Source organism: Ixodes scapularis, unplaced genomic scaffold (assembly GCF_016920785.2).
Source record: "Ixodes scapularis isolate PalLabHiFi unplaced genomic scaffold, ASM1692078v2 PGA_scaffold0__279_contigs__length_252992795, whole genome shotgun sequence".
Classification (NCBI taxonomy): Eukaryota; Metazoa; Arthropoda; class Arachnida; order Ixodida; family Ixodidae; genus Ixodes; species Ixodes scapularis.
Window position 1 is genome coordinate 149316967 of NW_024609835.1, and position 23738 is coordinate 149340704.

Here is a 23738-nt window from a genome sequence, read left to right on the forward strand (position 1 = left end):
AACAACTTGTCAGGGTTCTTCAGAGTCCTAGATACAATGCAATCGGAACTATGCAAGCGGCTGAAGCTCTGCATCAAACTATGATGAATTTGAGAACAAATAAGGGTATGATAGAGCGTGGGCCGAACACAAGAATGACTCTGTGAAGCTTGGCCTTAAACAGAGGGAGACCACAGCCACCAGAACTGTAAAGCCACCCACAATATTTGAGAAGACGCGGATGCCCACTTCCCCAGCGGTGATGGATGCAAAGGCCAACCTTGGAAAAAAAGGTTTTTTTTTTTTTTCTTTTGCGGCAGTTGACTGCGTAGCGTCTGAAATAAAGAGCCGGTTCGACCAACCTGGCATGGAGCTGCTTGTAAAGCTCAAATGCACGCTTGTCAGCGGTGCACGTGGACAGCAATTGAATACGGAAAAGTAAAAAAAAAAGTGCTTGGCGTCCGTGGCAGCGACTTTGATTTAAAAAGGCTAAATGTACAGCTTGTACTCCTCCCAACGGTTCTTTCTGGCATAGAGGTGAGCGTAGCCGATGATGAGGCGGAAGCATTGAAAGCGCAGTATTGAACTGTTCTGAATATCTTGGACCAGGTTGTCAGTCTTGTGCAGCTGTGACTAACGGTGCTAGCATAGGCGGAATCAGGGGAGCGTTCTTTCAGTGCGCTGAGGCGAGTAAAAACTTACCTACGGGGTCGCATCACGCAGACCCGCCTCACGCATCTCTTTCTTCTGCATGCCCACCGACAAAGAAGTGGAAAGCTGTGCCTCAACAATTTCATGATTGGATTTATCGTCGAAACATCGAACGCTTAGCTACGTGGGACTTATGTTAGATGGATAGTTTATTTTTTTCCTCTTTCGGCAAAGTGTTCGAAACGAGCAGTTTCATGTTATTAATTTGACTCACCGACCACTGTCCCTCGATTTCGCTCAAACGCCCGCAGCAGGCTGAACGGCCGTTCACCGACATTCTGCATTCGCTGGCAGTGTAGATTTTCGCCGCTTTCCTCAACCTGAATATGCTGAATGTTGGTTTGTTGCCTCGCCCATACGTGTTAACAATTATTAAATATAAACGCCTGATACAGTTTATCAATTGTATAATCGATTCGTACTAAGTACGAAATGCACGCAAGTACTACGTATTTGCCTTTATAGGAGACAATTAACACACCCTTGCTGAAAACTTTCCATTAATGATTTTTGCCTTGCCTTTTTTTGTTTTGCGTTTTGTGCATATAATTAATTTGCGCACAAATGAAGCTCTTGTGTCACCTTCTCGTCATTACGTTTTTTTTTTTTTTCAGACAGTGCTCAATTATTAGTGTCTCAATATATGGCGTGATGCCTGGGGTATCTTTCCGTGAAATGTTCATGTGTACATATTTGCGACGATCCTTTTGTTTTGTTTGATGCGGCTTAATTTGGCATCGTCATGTTTTTTTTTTTTTGTTTTTTTTTGATGAAACAGTTTTCTCGCTGGACAGTGTATGTATCCACTCTGTTGAATAAACGAAACATGTATGTCGAATGTATCGAAACGCGTCAGCGTATTTTTTCCTTTGATAGGTTATTTCTAATTATCTTTGCCACACGTTAACTCAACTAAGTACGATCATTTTGGTAACATAGGCCACTACTTAAGGTTCACAATCTGAGAGCAGGAACGGGATACAACCGCGTTCACATAACTGGAGAAAGTTATGTTCTGATTTCCGTTATGTGTTCTTCCTTAACGCTTTACAGTCGCAATCAGTTCTCCCTCAAAGCCGTAGTTAACCTAAAAGAATATGGCTGTGCAATGCCACCTTCGACATTGTATTCCAATCACTTTTAACACTTGTGTGTCTACGTCTGCGTTAATACATCATGGTTCCCCGAGATTTCCTAAATGAAGGGATGAAGGGACGTTTTCATTTTCAGACAAAGCCAACTAGGCATAGGCATAGCTGCGGTTGATATGTAATATTTGGTCAAGGAAATTTAAAAAAAAAATAAGAGAACACATGGTGCGGTTGTTTTTAGTGGTTATCGAATCATATTGTATGAGTCTTCAGTGTCAAGATGTTTAATGTTATATTACAGAACCATTGTTTTACTTTGTTTTACATGTATTTGTGCATGAATATGTAAACGCGTTGCAATAATAAGTTTCAATAAAATATGGCAATTAATGTCATCTTGCAACCAACCTAACTTTAGGGATTTTAGAGATGTCGAGCCCCCCCCCCCTCCCCCCCCCTTCTCCAAAGAAAGACTTCCGGTGCCTCTGTGATTGCGCAAGGAGCATACGACATCCATGCTTGCCCAGTTTGAAGGGAAACGATAGGTTGAGGCAAAGGCAACTATAGTTGATGGCAGGTTAAAGGTAAAGTGGAAGCTCCTCCCACTTCTTTTCGCTGTAGCAGAAGGGACGCTAGAGAGGAGGCGACGTCCTCTCGTGCGTTCGCTCTGCTAAAGTAAAAAGAGGTGGGAGGAACTTCCATTGTATTCTTAACCTGTCACCGCCTCTTGTCTTTGAGTGTCTCCAGCATCACCTGCCAAGCAGTGTTCGGTGCTTTGACGTCGCTGTACCTCCTGCGCAATAAGCAGACGAACCTGCTCGCCGTGCACCTTTCGGCTGTTCGGCGTTTTTGTTGTGTTGACATCCAGTGCGATGATGCCATTACCTGGCCAAGGCTGCCGTAGTTGAATGAATCCGGTCCGTCCTTGATGAAGAGCGGCGGCTGAAGAAGAGCGGGCCCAACAGCGGCCCAGCCGGCCCACATTCTGTAGGACACCCAAAGCGCTCTCACATCGAAGAACACGTTCTTCTGCTCGTATATCAATGATTGATGCCGTGCGAAGGCACCAGTTTTCCAGTGTTTGAAGAACTCTCTGTCGTCCCACTGGTACTTCTCTGTGGAGCATGAATGCAACAAAATAGATTGAGACAAATAATTTAAGGTTGACTTTTTTATTTTAAGCGTAGGTTTTTCACTTCCAAGCCACCTCGCAATAAATGAGAGGTTATACTACGGATCAAAAAATATTTTCTGAGCTTATTGTTTTCTTAAAGTATATCCAGAGTCATTTCCTGCCTGTGTGTGACATGCGGTATACATAGCTTGCAATTGTCGGCAATGCTGAGTACTGACGGTAATTTCTACTTACTGCTTTCTTCGAACTACGACTTGCGCGCTGTGAATCCCACACGGCGAACCGGATGGTCGCACCGCATAGAATACTGCCATAGCAGCGAACGACGTTACATGTACGCTATGTATAAAGTCGGTATCGGATTACTTAATTCGTTCTATGTCCTATTTTTGTGAAGATAACGTTTATTGCGTATTGCTGGTGGACACTAGACACAAAAAAATACGCCCCGTAAAAAAAAAAAACATGTTTTGCAAGCTTAATAATTATGTATTGGGGTGAGTAAAAACAGATGGCAATCTTAAAGGGGCCGTGAAACAATATTGGGTATGAATGTTTTTAACCTTACACAATCATACTGTCACTAGTGAGACCCAAGTCTACTCGTGCGCAACGTCACGTACCAACAAGCACCTTTGTCGCCGCGTAAGTTTGAAGAAAAAGAGGACGTTATTCTTTAGGTCCCTACTTATCAAAACTTGATGACAAAGTTGTGGTGATCGCATTATCATCGACATCAATGCAATTCCTTGGGTTTTACCATCAATGTTTGCAATTCCGGTGGTGACGGCAATTAAATACAGCTCATACAATAGACACCAGCAATGCGCGAGCATTCGATTTCGGATTGTGACAATCAATGCCTCGACATGCATTCGGGTAGGAGCTCGTGCCCAATAAATTCAATGACGAGAATAGTCGAACCCTAATATTTCGGGGAACTCAGCGAGTGCCCGGTGCGTTGCCAGCCCCAACGAGTGGCTATGAGAAACGCTGGTGGCATATAGTCTGCTCCAGACCCTGTAGCCGCTTGTTCTTGCTGCGAGTTGAAGAGGCGAATGCTTGTCTTTCTTCATTATATATATATATATATGTGTGTGTGCGCGCGCGCGTGTGTGTGTGTGTGTGTGTGTGTGTGTGTGTGTGTGTGTGTGTGTGTGTGTGTGTGCGCGCGCGCGCGTGCGCGTGTGTGTGTTAGCGCTGTCGCAAAAGAAGACGACTGACCCCAAGCTCGCGCCATTACCCGCGTGGCGCACTGTTCCTTTTGCTGGGGAGGCGTACCCGCCGGATGTGTATCAAACGCTCCCTTTTAAACCTTCACTGGTTCCCGTTTCCCATGTCGAGGCTGTAACGTATCAGAATCGGGATGGACCAAGCCTGATCCACCGACCATGACCGAGCGCAAGTCGAATCCTGTGGCCATGAATCGTCAAAGAAACGGCACCAACCAGCATCTCGACATGAACGAGGAAGGGCGGCGGCGGAGCGAGCGGAACCGAATACGACAGACTGCGGCGGCGGGCCCTCTCCGACTTCCAGCAACCGTTGCGACTGGAACAAGGTGCACGAGCTTTGGCGGTAGCGACGACGCAACCACGAGTCAAGGTGGCGTGGCAGATCAAAATTCGGAACGCTCCGACACCGTGGGGCAACGAATACTGCTGGCAGGCCCAGCAAGCGTTCCGCCAACAATCCAGACTGGGTTGTATGGATCAACAGGTGACCTGTCTGAGCTTCCGACTATTGTACAAGAGGCTGTACAAGCCGCCGTGCGAGGAACGGTCGTGGGCATGGCTGACCTGCTTCGTCCCACAACCCAGCACACGCACGACCCAAGACGACCTGCAGAGTCCGGTAAGCTGGTACCAGTGTTCAACCCCGTCAAGAACCCGGTGCAGACAGCTGAACATTGGATACGGAACGTCGACGAACTATCGGCGATATACTCGTGGACCGAGATACAGACGGAGTGTTTTGCGCTAACGAAGCTAGAAGGAATCGCCAAAACGTGGTACGACGGCTTCGTCAGTGTCCAGCATTGTGGCTTGAATAGAAGCAGGAGCTGAAAAAGGCTTTTCCACCAGTCGTAAACCTACAACGCCGACACCAGGAAACGGAAGCGAGGCGAAAACTGCCGGACGAAACCGTGAAACAGTATTTCCATGAGAAACTCAGCCTGGCGCGCCTTTGGCCACTTCCGGAAGATCAGATCATAGACTATGTCATTACAGGCATCAGTGACGAAGCGCTCGTTCGGGGCCTGAGCGTTGTCAAGTTTTCAACCCCAGAGGATCTACTGGAGTGCCCCAAACGTTTGGACGACCGACTCACCGCCGCCGGGGAAACGTCCCACCGATCCGATGTGGTTACTGGCTCAAGAGCAGGAAAGAACGATTCCGCCCAGCGACCAAAATGCCCACAAAGTCTCGAAATGAAAACCGCCATTCAACTCTAATGGTGAACCGCGATGCTTCAACTGTGACGAATACGCACATATGTCTGTAAACTGCAGTAAGCCAAAGAAGCCAGAACACTGTAGCAAATGTCACCGAACAGGACATAAAACAGCTGACTGCAGATCCAGCGGCAGAAAACGTGTGTCCGTAGAAAATTATCACATCGAAAACAAAGAGCAAGTAAATGCACAAAGCGAAAAGTATTTTCAAGATGCTCTCGTAGACGGGAAGCTTGTCCGAATTTATATTGACCTTGGAAGCCAATGCGTTACGCTGCGCAAGGTGAATGTCGATGATCTGGGAATCGACTATAACCAGCCGTCCCGAGGATGTAAGAGTGGAGGCTACGGTTTTGGTCAGGGCCTGCCATGCGGAATCACGGAAGCAAGCGTCCCCCTAGACCAGGCAACAGCCCGCGTTCCAATCTACGTTGTTCCCAGTGAAGCGCAAGCGATTCCTCTTCTTGTTGGACAGCCGTTTACAAAGCAACCACATGTTACAATCGTGCGAAGAAGGAACGCGTTTCGCATTTTCAAAGAACAAGGCAGTTTTATTTATAATGATGACCGGCTCCAACACATTCAAGTCCCTGATCTTTCACCACGCTCTCTAGTGACATGAGCCAAAGAGTCTGTCGTGATTCCACCGAACTACGTGGGGTTCATTCATCCAACAACCAATGAGTATGCGGCAAGACACGTCTTTGTTGCCACACAGTTGCGGATGCAAGAAGGCAAGAAACACTGTTTACCTGCTTGTGTAATCAACGTCACAGAAGGTGGCGATACGGCTTTGCCAATTTTGAACATATCCAGTTCCAACCTCAATATTTCAAAAAGCGATGTAGCAGCCAGAGGCTCGTGGTGTTCGGAAATGTCTGAAACCGCCATCAAGCGAACGACAACGGATCTTCTGGAACCGATCAAAGCGGAAGATGTACGAACAGGACCTCAGCTTTGTCCTGATCTGTGGAGGAGATAACAACCTACAACAAAGGACGGTCCTATCGTGCGAGCGCCTTTCAAGACGTGGCTAATTAGGGAACGCTACCGCTACAACTGCGCAGGCCAAGGCCACTTTGGTCAACAATGCAACATGAAGAAGAAGGGCAATCCAGGTACGGCCTACATCTTTTGTTACGACGACCCTTACGAGTCTCAACGTCAGAGTAGACAGTCAGAAGGATATGGGCGAGCACCACCGAACAAGCAGAAAGGAGGCAAGGGCAGCCGCGAATGGGTGCGCAGCGAAGACGCGTCGGCAGAAAGACAACCAAGGAAACGACCTCACCACAGTACGATTCAACAGCACCAAAACAACGACGGCGGCTACGACAACAGACCTTCCGCGAGAAACGGCGGTATCTCGAGAAACAAGAAAAAGAACAAGAAGTCGCACTTGCAGCGGAAATACGATACTACATTCTAATGAGACCTACCGCATTGAGGATATATCTGGACACCAGCGGACTCAACGTTTCTACACGTCGGCAGCTAATGTCGACAAACTGAGACGATTCAACACCTTTGATGATGACATTGAAGGAACATCAAGTGAGGACACTTGAATATTAGGATGGCCGAGTGTTAGCGCTGTCGCAAAAGAAGAGGACTGACCCCAAGCTCGCGCCACCACCCACGTGGCGCACTGTTCTTTTTGCCGGGCAGGCGTACCCGCCAGACGTGTATTAAACGCTCCCTTCTAAGCCATCACTGGTTGCCGTTTGCAACGTCGAGGCTCAAGCATATATATATATATATATATATGTTTATAAATATATATATATATATATATATATATATATATATATATATATATATATATATATATATAGTTATTGCTACTGCGTGAAGAAAAAGGAACTAGCGTGTGTTTCATAGGTTATGAATGCCGAGGAATAAATACTGAGCTTTGTTTATAGAAAGTACATAAGTGTTAACATGGTACGTTAACACTTATGTGCATGAAAAGACTTAACCAAGAAGTTTCACTGAGTGCCACGGGGCAGCATTGCAGCATGACCTAACAGGTTTTCGACCTGTCGTTCTTTTTAGGGAAACAATGCAAGCATTTTTCGAACTCTGTTCAATTATTGCTGTGTAATTGTTCTATATGTCACCAATGACAAAAACAGGAAAAAAATGTTTTTTGTGCGCGCTAGTGTGGAACTTAAAATTCTTTTTAACAAAACCCCCAATAATAAAATTGAGCCCGTCAGTCTGTCCAACCGCCCGAGACCTACAAATGATTTCAGTTTCCCGGCTAAATTCTGCATGGGAATTCACGCCCCGACACCCAAGCACTAAACACCAAACAATTCAGTTTCTTCGTGTTATTTAGCTTGAAACTTTGGCGCGTGGCCTGACGTCGCGAGATCTAGGCTGATTCAGTTTTCTTGCTAAATTCAGCCTAATAGTTACGTCATAACCTACACGCCGATTCAGTTTTCACGCTCAATTTATCGGGAAAATTGATGTTAGAGGATATTATGTCACCTGATCTATACTTTACCTTAGTTTCCCCTTAATTTATTAGGAAAACTGAAGCCACATGACGGTCAGTCAGGTTAGTTTTTTTGCTACATTTACTAGAAAAATAATAAAATAATAGGTTTTTGAATAGGAGAGAATTAACCGTCCCATGTAGCAACGCCGGTGTTCTGTCAATGCGCTATCTGTAGCAGCGAAAAACGGCACCTAAATTCCTACTATCTCAGCGAAACGGGACCAAATTCCCATTGGCTGTGCGAAACGGTACTTGAATTCGCGCCGGCGGGGGCGCTAAAGGTCAAAGCGGACGCGCCTCAGAAATAAAACACCAAGAGAAGTACAACAGCGCAGATGTTTCCTCACGGAAGCCGTCGTGAAGCCGGCGGGGTTCGCCGCGCCTGCGCAGTGGGGGACCGTGATGTCACTGCCGGAGCGCCGTGTGAAAAAAGGAAGACGTGGCGCGCTGCTTGTAGGAATGCGCTCTGTGTACGAATGCTTTCGCATTCCTACAGGTAAGCAGTCTTAAGTGTCTCTGCTTAACTTTTATTTTCACTCCCCGAGCCGTATGTTTTATATCTCCTAGATAAATTGAGACAATTTTTCCAAAGATACCGTATTTGATGAATCATAAGGCTTTGAAAAGAACAATTGTTGTCATTTTCTTATTAAAAATATTAAACAAACCGAACGTTGTAGTACTCCTCAACTTTCACGCCGTCCTTCGAGTAACGTTCCTGGGACGAGCTCCACCTGGTTTTATGTTGCATTTTATCATCTGAGCTTCTAGCCACTTTTTCCGCAATTCGCGAATTCTCAAGGATTAGTATCCCGCAAGGACGCGGCGAGCGGTCGAGACAAATGACTTGTTCGCCACGGGGCTAAGAGCGAGTGTTGCAGGGATAAGAATCTGGTTTTATTGACTTTTGGGTGCTCCCAATGACCAAGGAAGCTATCAAATCTTCCTCAAGCAGTAAAACTTTGAGAACATTCAAGACCAAGGCTGGCCTATTTAAACGTTCCGCTTTTTCGCAAGCAGGAGACGACCGTGAACCTTTCGCGCACGTTGTTTGAGAGTTATAAAACGGCTCGTGACAGGAAACCGAGCGGCGCTGTCGCGACATACCATGGGGCGACCACCAAGGACGGCGGCCACACGATGGCTGTTGATATTGGCGCTAAACAGCAGTTTTGGCGGCAAAGGCAACCAACACCGAGCGGCAAAGCGCTAAAAGCATTGCCTCGTGACAGTAACCGCGCGTAGAAAGCACACGCGAAGACGAGTCGGTTCCAACAGGCTCCTAAGTCCTGCAAGTATACCTCCTAGGCACCATCCTCTCCCAGGCAGCGGCGTTCGTGTATCCAAAAAGGATTCTGAACATTAATCTTTAGGTTGAAACTGTTTTTATAGAGTGCACGAGGTTGTTTCTTTTTTTTCTTAATTTTTGCAAGGTATAAATTTTGTAATCTAGCAAGACGAAATTGTAATTCTAATCTCAAGAAACGTTTCCCCGGTGTGATGTATCACAAGTAAGAACCCAGTGGCGGCCGCTAGTCGTTCGACGCGATTGTTTCAATCATTCCTTCCGACTGACCGAGACCCCTGCTGTTTCAAACCGCGCGCTTTCACCACGCGGTTACCGCGCGCTCCCCAACATGTGTCGCTATATGCTACCATAAGCGGATGCATCACATCTTCCCCTCACTTGGCTGTGGTCCCGTATTGTAGAGGGTCTTCATTCCCGCGTACCTGCCCGAGCGGGCATAGCCACAGGTCCGGACACTTCGTGACCTTCTGTACTATCGTTTCCGCTGGTACCTCTTCGGCCTGAGCGTCCAAGCCCCAGGCTATTGGTGGTGTATAAATCGACCGATGCGCAGCCAATAACCTTGGTCGTATGTGGTTCGTGTGCCGTCGAACTCGTCCGTCTTCTGTCTGGATTATCCGTGACAGCGAGCTTGGGCGCTCTGTGATGACCCCCAAGATCTAAGTTCGTCCGTTTGAGAAATTTAGTACCCGTACGGATTGTCGCATCATAAACTGACGTGGATTTGCGGTTGTCGCTGGTACATCGTCCTTAGGTACGGGTACCAGTATCTCAAGTGAAGATGGCAACTCTCGTTCAAACATCCTCCACGCTGGTGTCTAGCCTGTCGCCCCCGTGTGTACTGTGGTAAGTTGCTCGTAAAGGAATCGTGGAAGAAAGCACTTCAATTCCTCCCTTTCTCTTTTAGCAAGCGCCTGCTTCAGATGCTGCACCATTCGTTCAAATTGGCCGTTGGTTGCTGAGTGGAACGGCGCACTTGTGACCGCGAAAACTTCATTTAGGTGATAAAGTGTCTTTATCTCATTGGAAACAAAAGCCGACCCATTATCCGATACCACCTTTCCTGGTACACTTAACGCCGCAAAAACGTTGCGTAACTCCCAGATAACGGAGTCTGAGGTCATACTTGAAATAACACGTTCCTCAAGCCATTTAGTCAACGCATCCACGATGACCAGAAACACTTTTCCGTCCACCGATCCCGCAAAGTCTACATGAAGGGTGTCCCACGGAGTCGACGGTCTTTTCCATGTTCGGCTGCCCCCTTTGGGGATTGGCTTCTGGTGTCGCTGATACGTGTCGCACTGGGCCACGTTGGACTCGATTTACCTGTCGATCTCTGGACATCAGAGGTAACTTCAGGCGTAAGCCTTCATGGTGACCACTCACCTGTGTCCTGCATGTACCAAGGCTAACGCCTCTGGGCTCATAGAGGTAGGAATAACGATCCGCGATCCCATATCAGGCAACATCGGTGTATCGATAATTCCGTGGACTTTGTCTTGTAGGCTTCGAAACGTTCGCCCGCTAGCTTCTTGACCTCCCCATTCTTGACAGATTGTAGAACTTCAAAAAGCGTGGGATCCACAACAGTCTGGTCAGCGAGGTCTTTAGCTGTCATGGGAGCCTTCGTCATAGCTTCCAGCACAAAAACGTCCCCTGGTGGTCGCGGCTCGTCTTCACTTTCTCTTGATGGTAATCTGCTCAACGCGTCTGCGTTTTGTTGTGTTCACTCTTCTATAAACAAGTTTGTAGAACTTGTTTATAGAACATGGTCCCTACTCCGTCATCTAATACAACCAGGCCAAGCCAAATCGGACAGGGCCAAGGGCATTTACAAACTTCTCCACGCCAGTAACCTAACAGACTCCGAATGCCTCTCACAGCTACGACAGCGTTACCTTCCTCCTCCCGACACTCCACGCTACGCGGACTACACGGGTCCCCCCAACAATCTTCCTTATCTTAACGCGCCCATCACGGACATTGAGATTCGCGCTGCACTCACCGACATTCGCCGCAACACATCCCCTGGTCCTGACAAGATTCGCTACTCTCTTCTGCACAACCTCTCTGATTCTGACACCACTAAACTTACTACATACTTGAATGAGGTGTGGGAGTCAGGTACCCTCCTTAAGGAATGGAAGGAAGCCACAGTCGTTCTGATTTCTAAGCCTGGCAAAGCCCTCTCAATGCAGAACCTGCGCCCGGTTTCCCTTACCTCCTGTCTGGGCAAGCTGCTCGAGAGGGTTCTACAGCTTCGCCTACACGAATTTTTGGCCAACACCTCCGCCCTTCCCCACGCCCTCTATGGCTACCGTAGTGGTATTTTTACTCAGGATGTACTGCTCCGCCTCAAACACGAAGTTCTAGACGCTCCGAGCACTGCTCAATATCGCTCTGTCCTTGCCGCAGATCTTAAAGGAGCCTTCGACAACCTGTGAACAGTTGGCAGCCACTGGCTGCGTAGCGAAGGTGTACAATTACATTCGCAATTTCCTCCGCGACAGGTCTGCCAGCCTCTTTCTTGATCACCTTCGCTCCCTCTCTGCTCCAGCGGCAAACCGTGGTACTCCGCAAGGCTCCGTACTCTCTCCCCTTTTTTTAACCTTGCTATGCGAGGTCTCCCTTCCCTTCTGGATGAGATCTCGGATGTCCGTCATGCACTTTATGCGGATGACATTATTGTCTGGGTAACGACAGGCTCCCTCGGACACATCGAAACTCAGTTACAGGAAGCTGCTACTACCATCGAGCAATATGCCCGGCGGGGGGGCCTCACATGTTCCCCCACTAAGTCGGAGTTACTAGGCGTGACAAAACATGCTCGCGGACAAACCGATCTTCCCCTCACCATCACACTAGATGACGAACCCGTCCCGCGTAAATAGGCCACACGGGTGCTTGGCTTCACGTTGCAGTCCAACGCTAAAGTAACACAAACCCTTCACCAACTCACCACCCAGTGCAACCAAATCATGCACATGCTACGCCGCGTCTCTAACCGCCGAAATGGCCTTAAAGAGGCAGATGCCTTACGCCTTGTCCAGGCCTTGATTCATACACGCCTACTCTACCACCTACCGTACCACAACCTCACCCACACCGAACACAAACGTACGTCTACCCTACTACGGAAGGCGCAGTAACTGGCGCTCGGCCTCCCCGTTCGCACAACCACCGTTTGCCTAGAGCGGCTTGGGGTGACCAACACCCTAGAGGAACTTATAGAAGCGCATGAGGCTGCCCAGTTGACGTGCTTGCGCTCGACGGCTCAAGGGCAGAGTCTCCTTGCCACCCTTGGTTTCCCACCCTGTCCTGCTTCCCTTACCGCTGCGGGTCTCTCCCACGCTGCTCGCGCCAAGCTCATTGTGGCTCCTATTTCCCGCCATATGCATCCTATCCGTCACTCGGCCCGGCGTGACCATCGCTCGCGCTACCTCCGACGCGCGTGTACTGAAGACTGCGATACCGTTCGTGCCCTCTTTACGGACGCCAGTCCGCAGGATGCACGCGGGGGGATCACAGTCGTCGTGAACAGTGATCTCAGGCTAGTCCACGCTGCCACGGAACGTGGTCTCACTGACGTGTCCCACCTGGAGGAGCGTGCCGTTGCAAGGGCAATCATTTCCACCTCCACTCTCTCCTCTTCCACGCCCACTCACATTCTGACTGACTCCCAGACGGCCTGTCGCCACTTCCTTTACAACACCCTACATCCCGACACTGCGTCCCTATTTGACTCTTTCCTATCCTCCACCTCCCACACTTTCCGGCTGGTATCGGTGCCTGGGCACGCAGACATCCCCGGTAATGAGTGCGCGCATGCGCTTGCCCGAGAGCTCTCAAACCGGGCACCTGGGGAAGACTCTGCTACCATCCGACCTGCCCTTTTTTCATACTTAACTCACCTAGCTGAGTTGCGCCTCGCTCGACAATATTATCCTCATCCTCAGCCTTCCCTTACTCGCAGACAGAGTGGCGTCTACTCCAAACAAACACCTTCCCGACGCCCCTTTTCTACTCATACGTGTACCCCTCCCGCGGTCCACCTGAGTGCCCGCACTGCGGCGATCGTCCCACCCTTCTCCATATGGTGTGGCAGTGCCAAGCCATTCCCTTTGCTTGCCTCTTCCCAACCCCTCCCCCACTTCCTGGGAGGAGCGGCTGACCGATGACACGGCCACCGCCCAACAATGGCTGGTGGACCGTGCCGAGTCGGTGGCCACCACGTATGGGGCCCCGGACTACGGGCTCCAACTGGGTGTACTAAAACCCATACCTGCAATAAAGTTTATTCATTCATCAATAAGTTTTAGTTGTATGCAGCTAACTTCACACACCATTATGTCATGCGCGATGGCAGAACACCTGGAACTGGAGCTTTCGGACTCATAATTCCTATCAAAGCTGGTGGATACTATCGCGTCACGTCCGGCAAGATATCGGTGAAAAGGTTACTTGGCAAATACAATTGCCAGTCCCTCTCGATCCAAATGCCAGTACTTATTTTCTGCGTCTCGTAAGCTTCTCGAGCTAAACAGAGTGGGTGCTTCGTTACCGTATTTATCTAGCTGCGCTAGAACCGCCCCAACTCCATGCCTTTCTTCTCGTCATAATATGCTAACACCGTTTCCTGGGTAATGGCTTGTTTCGATTGTTGGAAAGCTTCCCGGAACCTTTGGTCCCATTTCCATGGAGCGTCTCATTTTTCGAGGAGAGCGTAAACCTCCTTTGCAATTGCTGCTCGATATGCTATAAATCGGTCGTAGAATGCCAACAGCCCGAGAAACGACTGCAACGTTGTGCGGTCCGATGGCTCAGACATCTCCTTGGTGGTTTTGAGCTTGTCGTCGGTAGCATGAAATCCTCCCGCATCTATAAGGTGTCCTAGGTACCGCACTCGATCAACTGCGAAACGACACTTTCCCTTTTGAGACGAAGACCTGCTTGGAAAAGTCGCGATAGTACCGTATTCAGCATTTCCAGATATTGCCATGGTGTTGACCCGCTGATAATTACGTTGTCTAAGTATATTCCGATTCCAGAAAGGCATGCTGCCGTACGACTCAGGGCACACTAAGTCAGTGAAGAGGAGCGTCGCCTCTGGGTGCGTCTGATGGTCCATAAAGAAATCATGTCACCATAGGCTGCCAGACGGCCTATAAAGACAAATCGCCCGACTACAGGCAAGCGGCTACCCAGAACCCATGCTGGTAGCTGTGGCAAAAAATGCATAACAACACTCAGAGGCAATAAAAAAAACAAAGGAAAAGGACGCGGACAAAAAGACACTGGTAGTGATGCCATACATACGCAAATTTTCGCACAGGCTGGTAAAGATAGCTGAAACACACGAGGTCAAAGTGGCTCTATCCGCCCCCTTCAAGCCAAAAGGACTGTGCAAAAAGGTAAACAAAAAAGAAGGCGACACAACGGGTCAGTCGTTGAGTCGGGTTCAACACAAATGCAAGTTCGTTGAATGCGTAGAAGGGCTAGTCTATAAAACACCATTGACCTGTCGTAAATCATAAATCCGCCAGACGGGGACATGCCTAAATGAGAAACTTTGAGAACATAAATATGCATGCGGGCAATCGCAAGTACCCGGCAGTCTGGCAGCGCATTGTGCAAGATGCAGCTGCGAAGCGCTATTTGGAACTACCTCAGTCTTGGATAGATCAAAAGATAGGAACAAGCGCGAAATCATAGGCGCCTTCCACATAGCATCAGCAAAGTACGCGGCACGTCCGTCAGTGATCCATCAATTTCACTGAACGAAAAGGAATAAAATTGCACAGACACTCCACAGCCATAAGCTCCTCTATACTCACAAAGCCTGTCAGTTCGATGGCGAAGACATAGAGTGGCCGTGTCGCAGATTTGGAGCGAGAGGATCTGGTAGCACAGAGCGTTTCTCAGGGAGCCTATAGACGCTTAACACACGCGCCAGATTACAGCCGCCATTGCTGACCTTCTCTTGTCTTACCGAGATGTCGAGCCACTGAGGCGGGTGTTGACGAGCCTCCACAAAGGTCAATGCTGGGGAGAAGGACATTATAAAATCTAAGATGGCAAAAACCTGGTCTGTTGCGGTAATGACCAAGTGAAGTGAACGGAATAAGAGGAAACCAAAACTGAAGGTCGGTTATGGCAGCGCCCACTGCACAACCGCTGCAAAGCATCTATAGTCAGCGCACAGCTTTTGCAGTTTTGAGTGCTCGAAACATGGTTTTCAAACGAGACAGGAAAGGAAGCTGTAGGCCGAGGAACGCAAAAAGCACGAGCAAATATTCCATCACTCGGCACAACTGTGTTTTGGCGTCTCGCCGCAGCGGCGCACCCGTTACATGCCTCTTGTCTGCCGCTCTACCATTCCACTTTCGGCGGCCGCCTCTCCTGGCGATATGCCAGGTTTTTCTCAGTATGGAGGAGGCTACGCCACAGCATAACGATGCGGATTCCAGCACCAGCCTCAAGGTCCCCTCTTACACCACAGAAACCGAATATATATCAGAAGAGGAAACAACACCACAAATATCGAAAGTCCAAGCATCTTCATGATGGCATTTTTCATCATTTCTCAAGTTTTCGTTTTTTCCAAACTCACCCATGCATGGGAAAAAAGAAAAAAGAAAATAATAAACAGTTGTTATACCCCTGTCAGACGGGCTAAATTAGTGCACTTCAATCAAGTGCACCTCGCTTTTAGTGTCATTTCTGTAGTGGGCCACACGGTAAATTTTTGAGGAACACACTTGGCTTCGAGTGAGTTTGACGATCTCACTCCACTCGATCGAGTGCGTGGCATCGATACAAGTGTTTCAATAAAAAACTAAAAACGCTGCGTAAATTTTATCCTAAAAAAAAAAAGAAATTCGTGAAAGAGAGGACAGAGAAGAGTGTCATTGCAAAATAAATTGTGGGGTGGACTCGGAGTTTAGGCCGATCTGTACCAAGATTAGCGCCGCGGTGAATTGATAAAAAAGGACGATAAAGTCTGTCATTCCAAGGCTATCTTAGTTAGCACAGAAGGATAGAGTCTACTTTTGTTTCAGCATGTTTTTCAGCAGTTTCAGGGCCTCCTCATAGACTTCCGCGGGACAAAGCGGAACGACAAAGTTGAATAGGCTTCTTTCTTTATCTTGGTTTGCGATGATCGACAAGAATCATTTAATTGTCGTAAGGGTATTTTAGAGCACAGCTCTTAGGCGCCGGTTTCCGGGTTGAGCGGCGTCGGCGTAACCGCGCGTTGCATCATGGGATGTTTTCTAAAATGCCGTCACACGTGACGTCACGTCTGTAGTCACTTGTGGCGTCACGAGGGTAAAAGTTTACCGATAACTTTGTTGGGAAAAATTTTCGAAAAGTTTGGCGGCAAATTTTTTGCTAAATTGAGCGGGAAAAAATTTACGCTTGTGACGTGACGTGTGACGTCACGGGACGTCACACGTGAAATTTCACGTAACCTGTCATGTGATGTCACACGTCAATTTAGCGGAAAAGTTTCCCGACTAAATTTAGCGGGACATTTAGCAAACAGTTTTCTGCTAAATGGGAGGGGAGCAGGAGAGAAGGATGAAAGGGTACAGAGGGGGAACAGCTGCATACCCTCCCCTTCGTACCCCCCCTTCCTTCTCCTCAAGAGCTGCGCTCCCATTCGGCATTAGAGAGTATTGTAAACGTTTAATTTTTTTTAAACGTGTCTTTATTAAGGGGTATCGGTGACCGAGTGGGCTAGCGCACACCAGATTGGAGTACATGGAGAGAAAGCTCGCGCTGCAGGACCCAGTGATCCTGAGCTCAATCCCTAGCCCCGCCCGAAGAACACACTTCCGTTGAAGTGAGTTCGGGGAGTACACTATACACTTCCTCCGGTAGACCGAGTGTGTAATCTCGACAGCAGTGTTCAAGGAGTAAGAATAATAGAAGAAAATAACGCTGCGTAAAATTATTATTTCGATAGGAGTAATATTAGATGCCCACTTGTTTTCTGTTGGCAAGAAAGTAGTGCGTTGTAGAAAAAAACAAGCGGCTAATCTACAGGGCGAAACAAGGAGACGCCAGGCTCTTTAAATCGACCGGAAAATTCGGTTTCTTAACCTATCGCGCTGCGACTTTATGCAGCGTTGCCCACAGATGGTGCTTTTTTTTTTTTTTTTGTAAAGTTTGCGAAGAGCGAATTTACCTGAGGAAAAAGTAAAGCAAGAAAAAGGCTTAGCTCCTATGGAAACGCAGCGACGCCACCGGTCTGCAAACAACACGGCGCCGATTCGCACGGGAGACGAGATGGCGCAACAAACGCCGCCAACGAACGAGCATACGGCGCCGAGAGCAGGCCTTTTTAGCAGACGATCTTTTCGACTCAAAAGCGGCGCGCGTTCCGCAGGCGGCGACAGCCGCAGAAACAAAAAAGACAGGCGCGGTAACAGCATGAAACTGCAGTTCCTTGTCTGCAAAAGGGCCGGCTCTCGGCGTCGTCTGCTTGCGCCTTCTCTTGTCTCCCGTGCGGAACGGCGCCGTGTTGTTTGCAGACCGGTGGCGTCGCTGCGTTTCCATAGGAGCTAAGCCTTTTTCTTTCTTTACTTTTTCCTCAGGTAAGTTCGCTCTTCGCAAATTTTACAAAAAAAAATGCACCATCTGGGGGCAACGCTGCACAAAGTCGTAGCGCGATAGGTTAAGAAACCAAATTTTCCGGTCGATTTAAAGAGCCTGGCGTCTCCTTCTTTCACCCTGTAGTTTCCAACCTTAGCTCCTTCGTGACGGCCAGCGACGGCCAAGAGGCACCTGCAAGACTCCACCAGGAATCTGAAGGTGGCAGGAGAGACGCGAAAGGCTTGCTTGAATCGGATCTCCCCCAAATGGGGCAAGGTGTCTTGGAACCACCGTTCGTTCCTCTGGAAAGTCCACCGTTCTGGACTGATCACGGGTAGGCTGTCGGTCATGAGAGTGGCTATGGTGAAGGCGTTGGCCTGCAGCTGGCTGATCGATGTCATTCTAAATTCTTGCCTGTGCGTCGGCATCCAGCTCTAGCTGCCTCTTATTTGAAAGGCGTTGGGCTCTCACCGAGAAAAGTGCCACCACCACGCTCTTCCACTGTCCAACATCGCAGATATCGCTCTCCAGCTCGTCCTCCTCGCACTCCATGATGTTTTGTTGTGGCGAATGGCAAGTGGCTGAGTGGTTTCGCGCACACCAGCTAGGAGCACGCGGAGCGAAAGCTCGCGCTGCAGAACCAAGGTGTCTTGGTTTCAACCTCCACCCCTGCCCGTTTCGATCCGGATGTCAAGATTTTGGATTTTCCAGGCTATTAATGGCTGACCATACCATAGTCATCAAATTGGACTTAAATTTGGATTAAAGCTCGTGACTTAGAGCAACAATGCGTGGTAATGTGTTTTAATAAGACCACGAAGTTATTTATGAAACTATGCGTATGTACTTTAATATTTTGCGTGCCAACTACTTTACACATCGTCCTTGCTCTCATTTTGGAGTGACACTAAGATTTCCCGTGTGGGACCAACACGCTTGGAGTGTGTTTCGGCGGGTTGAAGTGCACTCGCTTGAAGTGCACTAAACTATCCCGTCTGACAGGGGCATTAGTCTTCGCCAATCCACGGACCTTGTGTTTCTCCTCATCTCCATATAACTCATTGTTTTCCTTTCATTTTTTGGTCACGCGATTGTTCTGTAGAGCTTCACAGCGCAGCAAATTTAGCAAGTTAGACTGGAATCCCTCTTAGCACTGTCTCCATAAATCATTGAAAAAACGCTGGAGCTACTGAAATATTGAAGGCATCCTCTTGACCCTAAAGAGTCTCTTTGCTGGCTTGATGCTTAACGGGTTCAGTTGTTGATAGGCCTGAGCAAGATCCAGAGTTGAAAACACCGATGCGCCCTGGAAATTTGAAATCATAGGCCCCAGGTGCACCACTGTCCTTGCTTCTTTATTGACCGCGCTACGCTAATCACCACAGAGTTTGATAAAGCTATCTCTGTTCCGTACGACTACGACCGGCGTGGCCCACTCTGAGTATTGAGTTGGCTCGAGGATGCCTTGATTTTAGAGCATCTGAATTTCGGCCTCCACTGCTGTCCGCATCGCGAACGGCATTGGTCGTGCCTTGAGAAAATGTGGCTTGGCATCTTCTTCCAACTGCAGGTGCTAAGGTGGGTTATTGTGTCCGGTGATTTTGTTGTCGAAGACTCTGTCGTGTGTGTTTAGAACGGTTGCAACGTTGACGTGGGTGTCCACGTGATGTATTTGCTCACTCGGATCCTTAGTGCGTTGAACCAGTTCCTTCCTTGTAGGTTGCAGGCCCTTTCTCCCGTCACAAGAAGAGGTTGTACGTAGTCTTTGGACGAGTGTCGTGCCTGGACATCCGCTGTACCGAGCACCTCCACTCCTTCGCCTGACCGGGTGTGTAGGGTCACATCTTTTTGGTCAAGCCTCGGAGGGTGTTTTGGTCACATCTGACAATGTGTAACCTCGCTGATGGTAGTACAGGACGCTCCCGAGTACACCTCAAGATCCATGATTCGATTTTCAATCTCAAGCTTGATCATGAACTTGGGCGATGTGCTTGATGCTCGCAGAGCATTAAGCTTGTATAGATGTGCTTAAGTTCCAGGGGTATCATCCTCGGTTTCAGATGCATGATATTCTTTTTTTCGATCATAAGTGAGGAGTGCGGGTATTTCTTGATTCCTTTTTTTCCGAAAGCTAGCCTTTTCAATGTGGTCCGTTTTGTGACAGAAATTACATCGTGCGTTGCGGAATCTGCTGGAAGCGGCTGAATGATGTTCCTGACATATGTAACATCTGGTCGATTCGAATGTTCTCCTTTCCTTAATCTCTTTTCTACAGCGGAGTTATCAAGGGCTAGTTTCCCCAGTATCCTGTACACGGTAAAACAAATGTCGACACAAAACTCCGGACAGCTACTGCCATCTATGAGCGACGGCGGCAGCCAGACAACCGGCATGCCGGTTGTCTAGTTTTTACCTTTTTCTCCTAGAGAAATTCCACTTAGAGAAATTCAGATTTTCCACTGATGAAAACCGGAATGGAAAGGCAGACTTTTTCTAGGCGTCGTCCTAGAAGTCGTCCTTGAGGTCATCCTAGATATCGTCCTTGAGGTCGTCCTAGACGTCGTCCTTGAGGTCGTTCTTGAGGTCGTCCTCGAGGGCGTCCTAGAAGTTGTCCTTGATGTTGTCCTAGACGTTGTCCTCGAGGTCGTCCTGAGGTCGTCCTAGACGTCGCCCCTGAGGACGTTTTAAGCGTCATCCTTGAGATCGTCCTAGACGTCGCCCTTTAAGCATCGTCTTCAAGGCGTCGTCCTTGAGGTCGCCCTAGAAGTCGTCCCTTAGGCGTCGTCCTAGACTTCGTAATGTCAGCTTCGCTGGTCCTCCTTCACTTGAAGGGGCTCTACATTTTTTATAGTGTTGTGCTATTTTTTCGAACTTTGTGCATTTCGGAAATGTCTGCTTTAAGATCATTTCGATGTGCTGCGCTTTCTGTCCACAGCGGCATGCCATGCGCCTTCTGAAAAGTTAGTTTACTTGTGCGAACAGTCGCTGTTGTAAATGTTTGTTGCGCAGGCCGCACGCAAAATGATCTCTCAACATTACCTCGAGAGGCAGCAACGTTTGGTTCAGTTCTGGCTGTCATGCAGGAGATTGTCATTCGCCTGCGGAACCTTTGTGCTGGTGCTAGCTGTGACCGCCGCTGGGCGTGCCGTCAGAACTCCGAAATTGCAGTTGACAGCGAGCTTCTTTGAAGCTGCGACGTTGCTCGATATCGACTCCCCCGCCAGCTGGTCCCTTCGTTGAAATTTCGTTTCCTCGAAAAGCTCCGAAGACCGCGGGTCGTAGTGTTTCTTCAGTGTCGTCATGACCTCGTCGAAACTGACCTCACCAGGAGACTTTGGTGCCGCGAGCGCTCGTGCAACATCATGTTTTTGCTCCGCAAAGGCTCAGCAGTAAAGCCCTCTTTGTAGGCTCCAGCACTCCGTTTGCTTTGCAGTAGAATTCAAGTCGCTCTGCCCAAGACGGCCACGCTGTAACATAAAATTCTTTAAGCTTTATGCTTGCCCTGGGTCGCCATCGTTCAGTCGCCCTTGTGGTGTCCATTCACTGACCTCCTCGCCTAAAGTGTGATGTATCGCGAGTGAGAACCCAGTTGCAGCCGTTAGTCGCTCGACTCGTTTGTTTTAATCATGGCTCCCTGCTTACCGAGACGCGTGCTGTTCCTAACCGCGCTCTCACCACGTGGTGACCGCGCGCATCCCAACATGTCCCGCCATCTGCTAGCATTAGGAGATACGTCACACCCGGCATATTTTTTTAAAAAATCCATCTGAAATTGAATTTTGATTTGTTAACAACAATTAACTGCCAAAATAATGCGTACTCAAATTACTAAAGCTACATTGTTGCTTCTTTTTAGGAGACGCGGCATGTAGGTACCCACATGTCTGTTACCAAAACCGACCACGTACCGAAACATCCGCACCGAATCGTCCGGTACAAAAATGCCCGGTAGCAATAACACCCGGTTTCCCAAGGGAAGTTCTTGATGAGCGAACATTTCTAGAGCGCAGCTCTTAGGCGCCCGGTTCAGGCTTGAGCGGAGTCGGCGGCGCCGTCGGCGTCGGCGTCGGCGTAACTGCGCGGTGCATTATGGGACGCGTGGCGTCACTGATGACGTAATCAGTGACGTCCCTGATGACGTCATCGGCATTGTCATCGTCACTGATGACGTCATCGGCATCCGCATCGGCATCGTCACTGATGACGTCATAAGTGACATCACTGATGACGTCATCGGCATCCGCATCGTCATCGTCATCCTCACTGATGACGTCGTGAGTGACGTGATTGATGACGTCATCGGCATCGGAATCGTCACTGATGACGTCACTAGTGATGATGACGTCATCAGTGACGTCATTGTTGACGTCACTGATTACGTCATCATCATTGTCACGTGACCTCATAGGGGTCACGTGACCCCGGTGACGTCACGTGACCCCCTGAGGTGACGTGAACCTCGTGAGGTAACGGCGACGTCGCTCGGAGGGAGGAGTACCAGACAGGATGAGGAGGTGAGGAGGAGGGAGGAAGGATATACCTTCCCTTCAGTACACTTCCCCCCCCCTCCTCAAGAGGTGCGCTCTAATTCGGCGTTACAGGGAGTTGTAAACGGCTTTCACTATTTTTTTCTTTTTTTAGAAACGGAGTTTGTTGGTATTTAGACGGTTTAACCCTTGGAGATGTTCGTCGGTGCTTTTCAGTTAAAGCGGAGAAGTCTACGACCTAGTTTTACTACGGCGTCCTCAAGTGCTTGAGAAAATTAAGAAAGGACCGATGTGTGGTTGTCAGCATTCCTTCCGGGGAAAATGTAAACGAAGTTACCCCTTCTAAGCGTCCAAAAGAGACAAAGATCTCTAGCCACTTTCCAATCACAATATCTAGCTTTTATTTTTTTTACTTTGTAGAGTTAGCGATTACCACTCACCGTAGTATTTGTTCAGGCTTTTCTCGTCGGTAACAGCATCGGGGAAGCCCGTGAAGATGTCCATGTTGTCAAGCTTACGCAGCGCACTTTTCCGGGAATCGGCGTCCATCCAGGCGGCCTTTTCCAAACGGCTTCTGAGCGCCCGTCTGAGATCGGATATTGTCAATTTGGCTTTTGCGACAGTGTCAGTCCAAGTCTCTGAAAAATATTAACAGGCTGATTTGATGATGTCTCCCGCAGAGGAGACGAAACGTCTATTTATAAATTGTTGATACTGTTATATAAGTCGGAGGTATTTTGATTTCTAATCATAAATCCCCGGTTTTTGGAACATTTTTGCATTTATTAAAAGTAAGTAAGACGAAACAATAAATAGGCAATTAGAGGACTGCACAATGTGCGTATTACGTGGAGCCCAACGCTCTATTGTAACCCGCAAAATGTACGAGATATTTTACGTGCCTAGCTTTTAGAGGGACCTAGAGAAACAAGCAGCATCTTTACTTGGGTCAAGGTGATTTTCGAAGGTCCTGTTCATTTCACACCAGCCGAACTACAAAATGCCCGCAGTCTTCTCAAGTGGTCTAGCTATTGAGTCAAGCATGTGTGACCAGTGGAGCTGGTTGAGCTTTTGCTCACACACCCCTGACTCAAGCCGTGCGCGAATATGGACTTCTCCAGTCTCCTCTAGCACTGATTAGGAATCATTATTATTCAGCAACCAGAATATTCACAGTGAATTGCTTTTTTCAGCATTTTCGCTTTTTAGGTGGCAAGGATTAAACATAAGTTATTAAATTGAAGCTGACACAATATCATGACTCCTAAAGAGTTTTGCCAAGTTTCTTGGGGTTTGAACAATGAGAAAAAATGCAGTTAGCGAGGATCGCGCACTTATTTTTCTATCCGATCAATTATTTGGGAGTTCAGTTGCGTAGCACCAACAAGGCCCCAGTACAAAATTCGAGGCTCCCACCTCTCCACCGAAAATCCTAAAGGCACGAGCTTTTCTAACAAAACATAAAAA

The 23738-nt window shown here is 48.4% G+C and overlaps 1 protein-coding gene across 1 annotated transcript in view; it reads right to left on the minus strand.

The window, feature by feature from the left end:
* The window catches only part of LOC120848850 (neprilysin-1-like), a 53403-nt gene extending 30575 nt beyond the window's left edge, over positions 1–22828 (minus strand). Inside the window, exons 1-2 of the mRNA XM_042293210.1 lie at positions 22712–22828; positions 2667–2896 (exon numbers count right to left, since the gene is read on the minus strand). Coding sequence (XP_042149144.1) covers positions 2667–2896; positions 22712–22820 — 339 coding nt within the window. The 5' untranslated portion in view covers positions 22821–22828. The remainder of the gene's footprint in view (positions 1–2666; positions 2897–22711) is intronic.
* Positions 22829–23738: the final 910 nt, after the last annotated feature.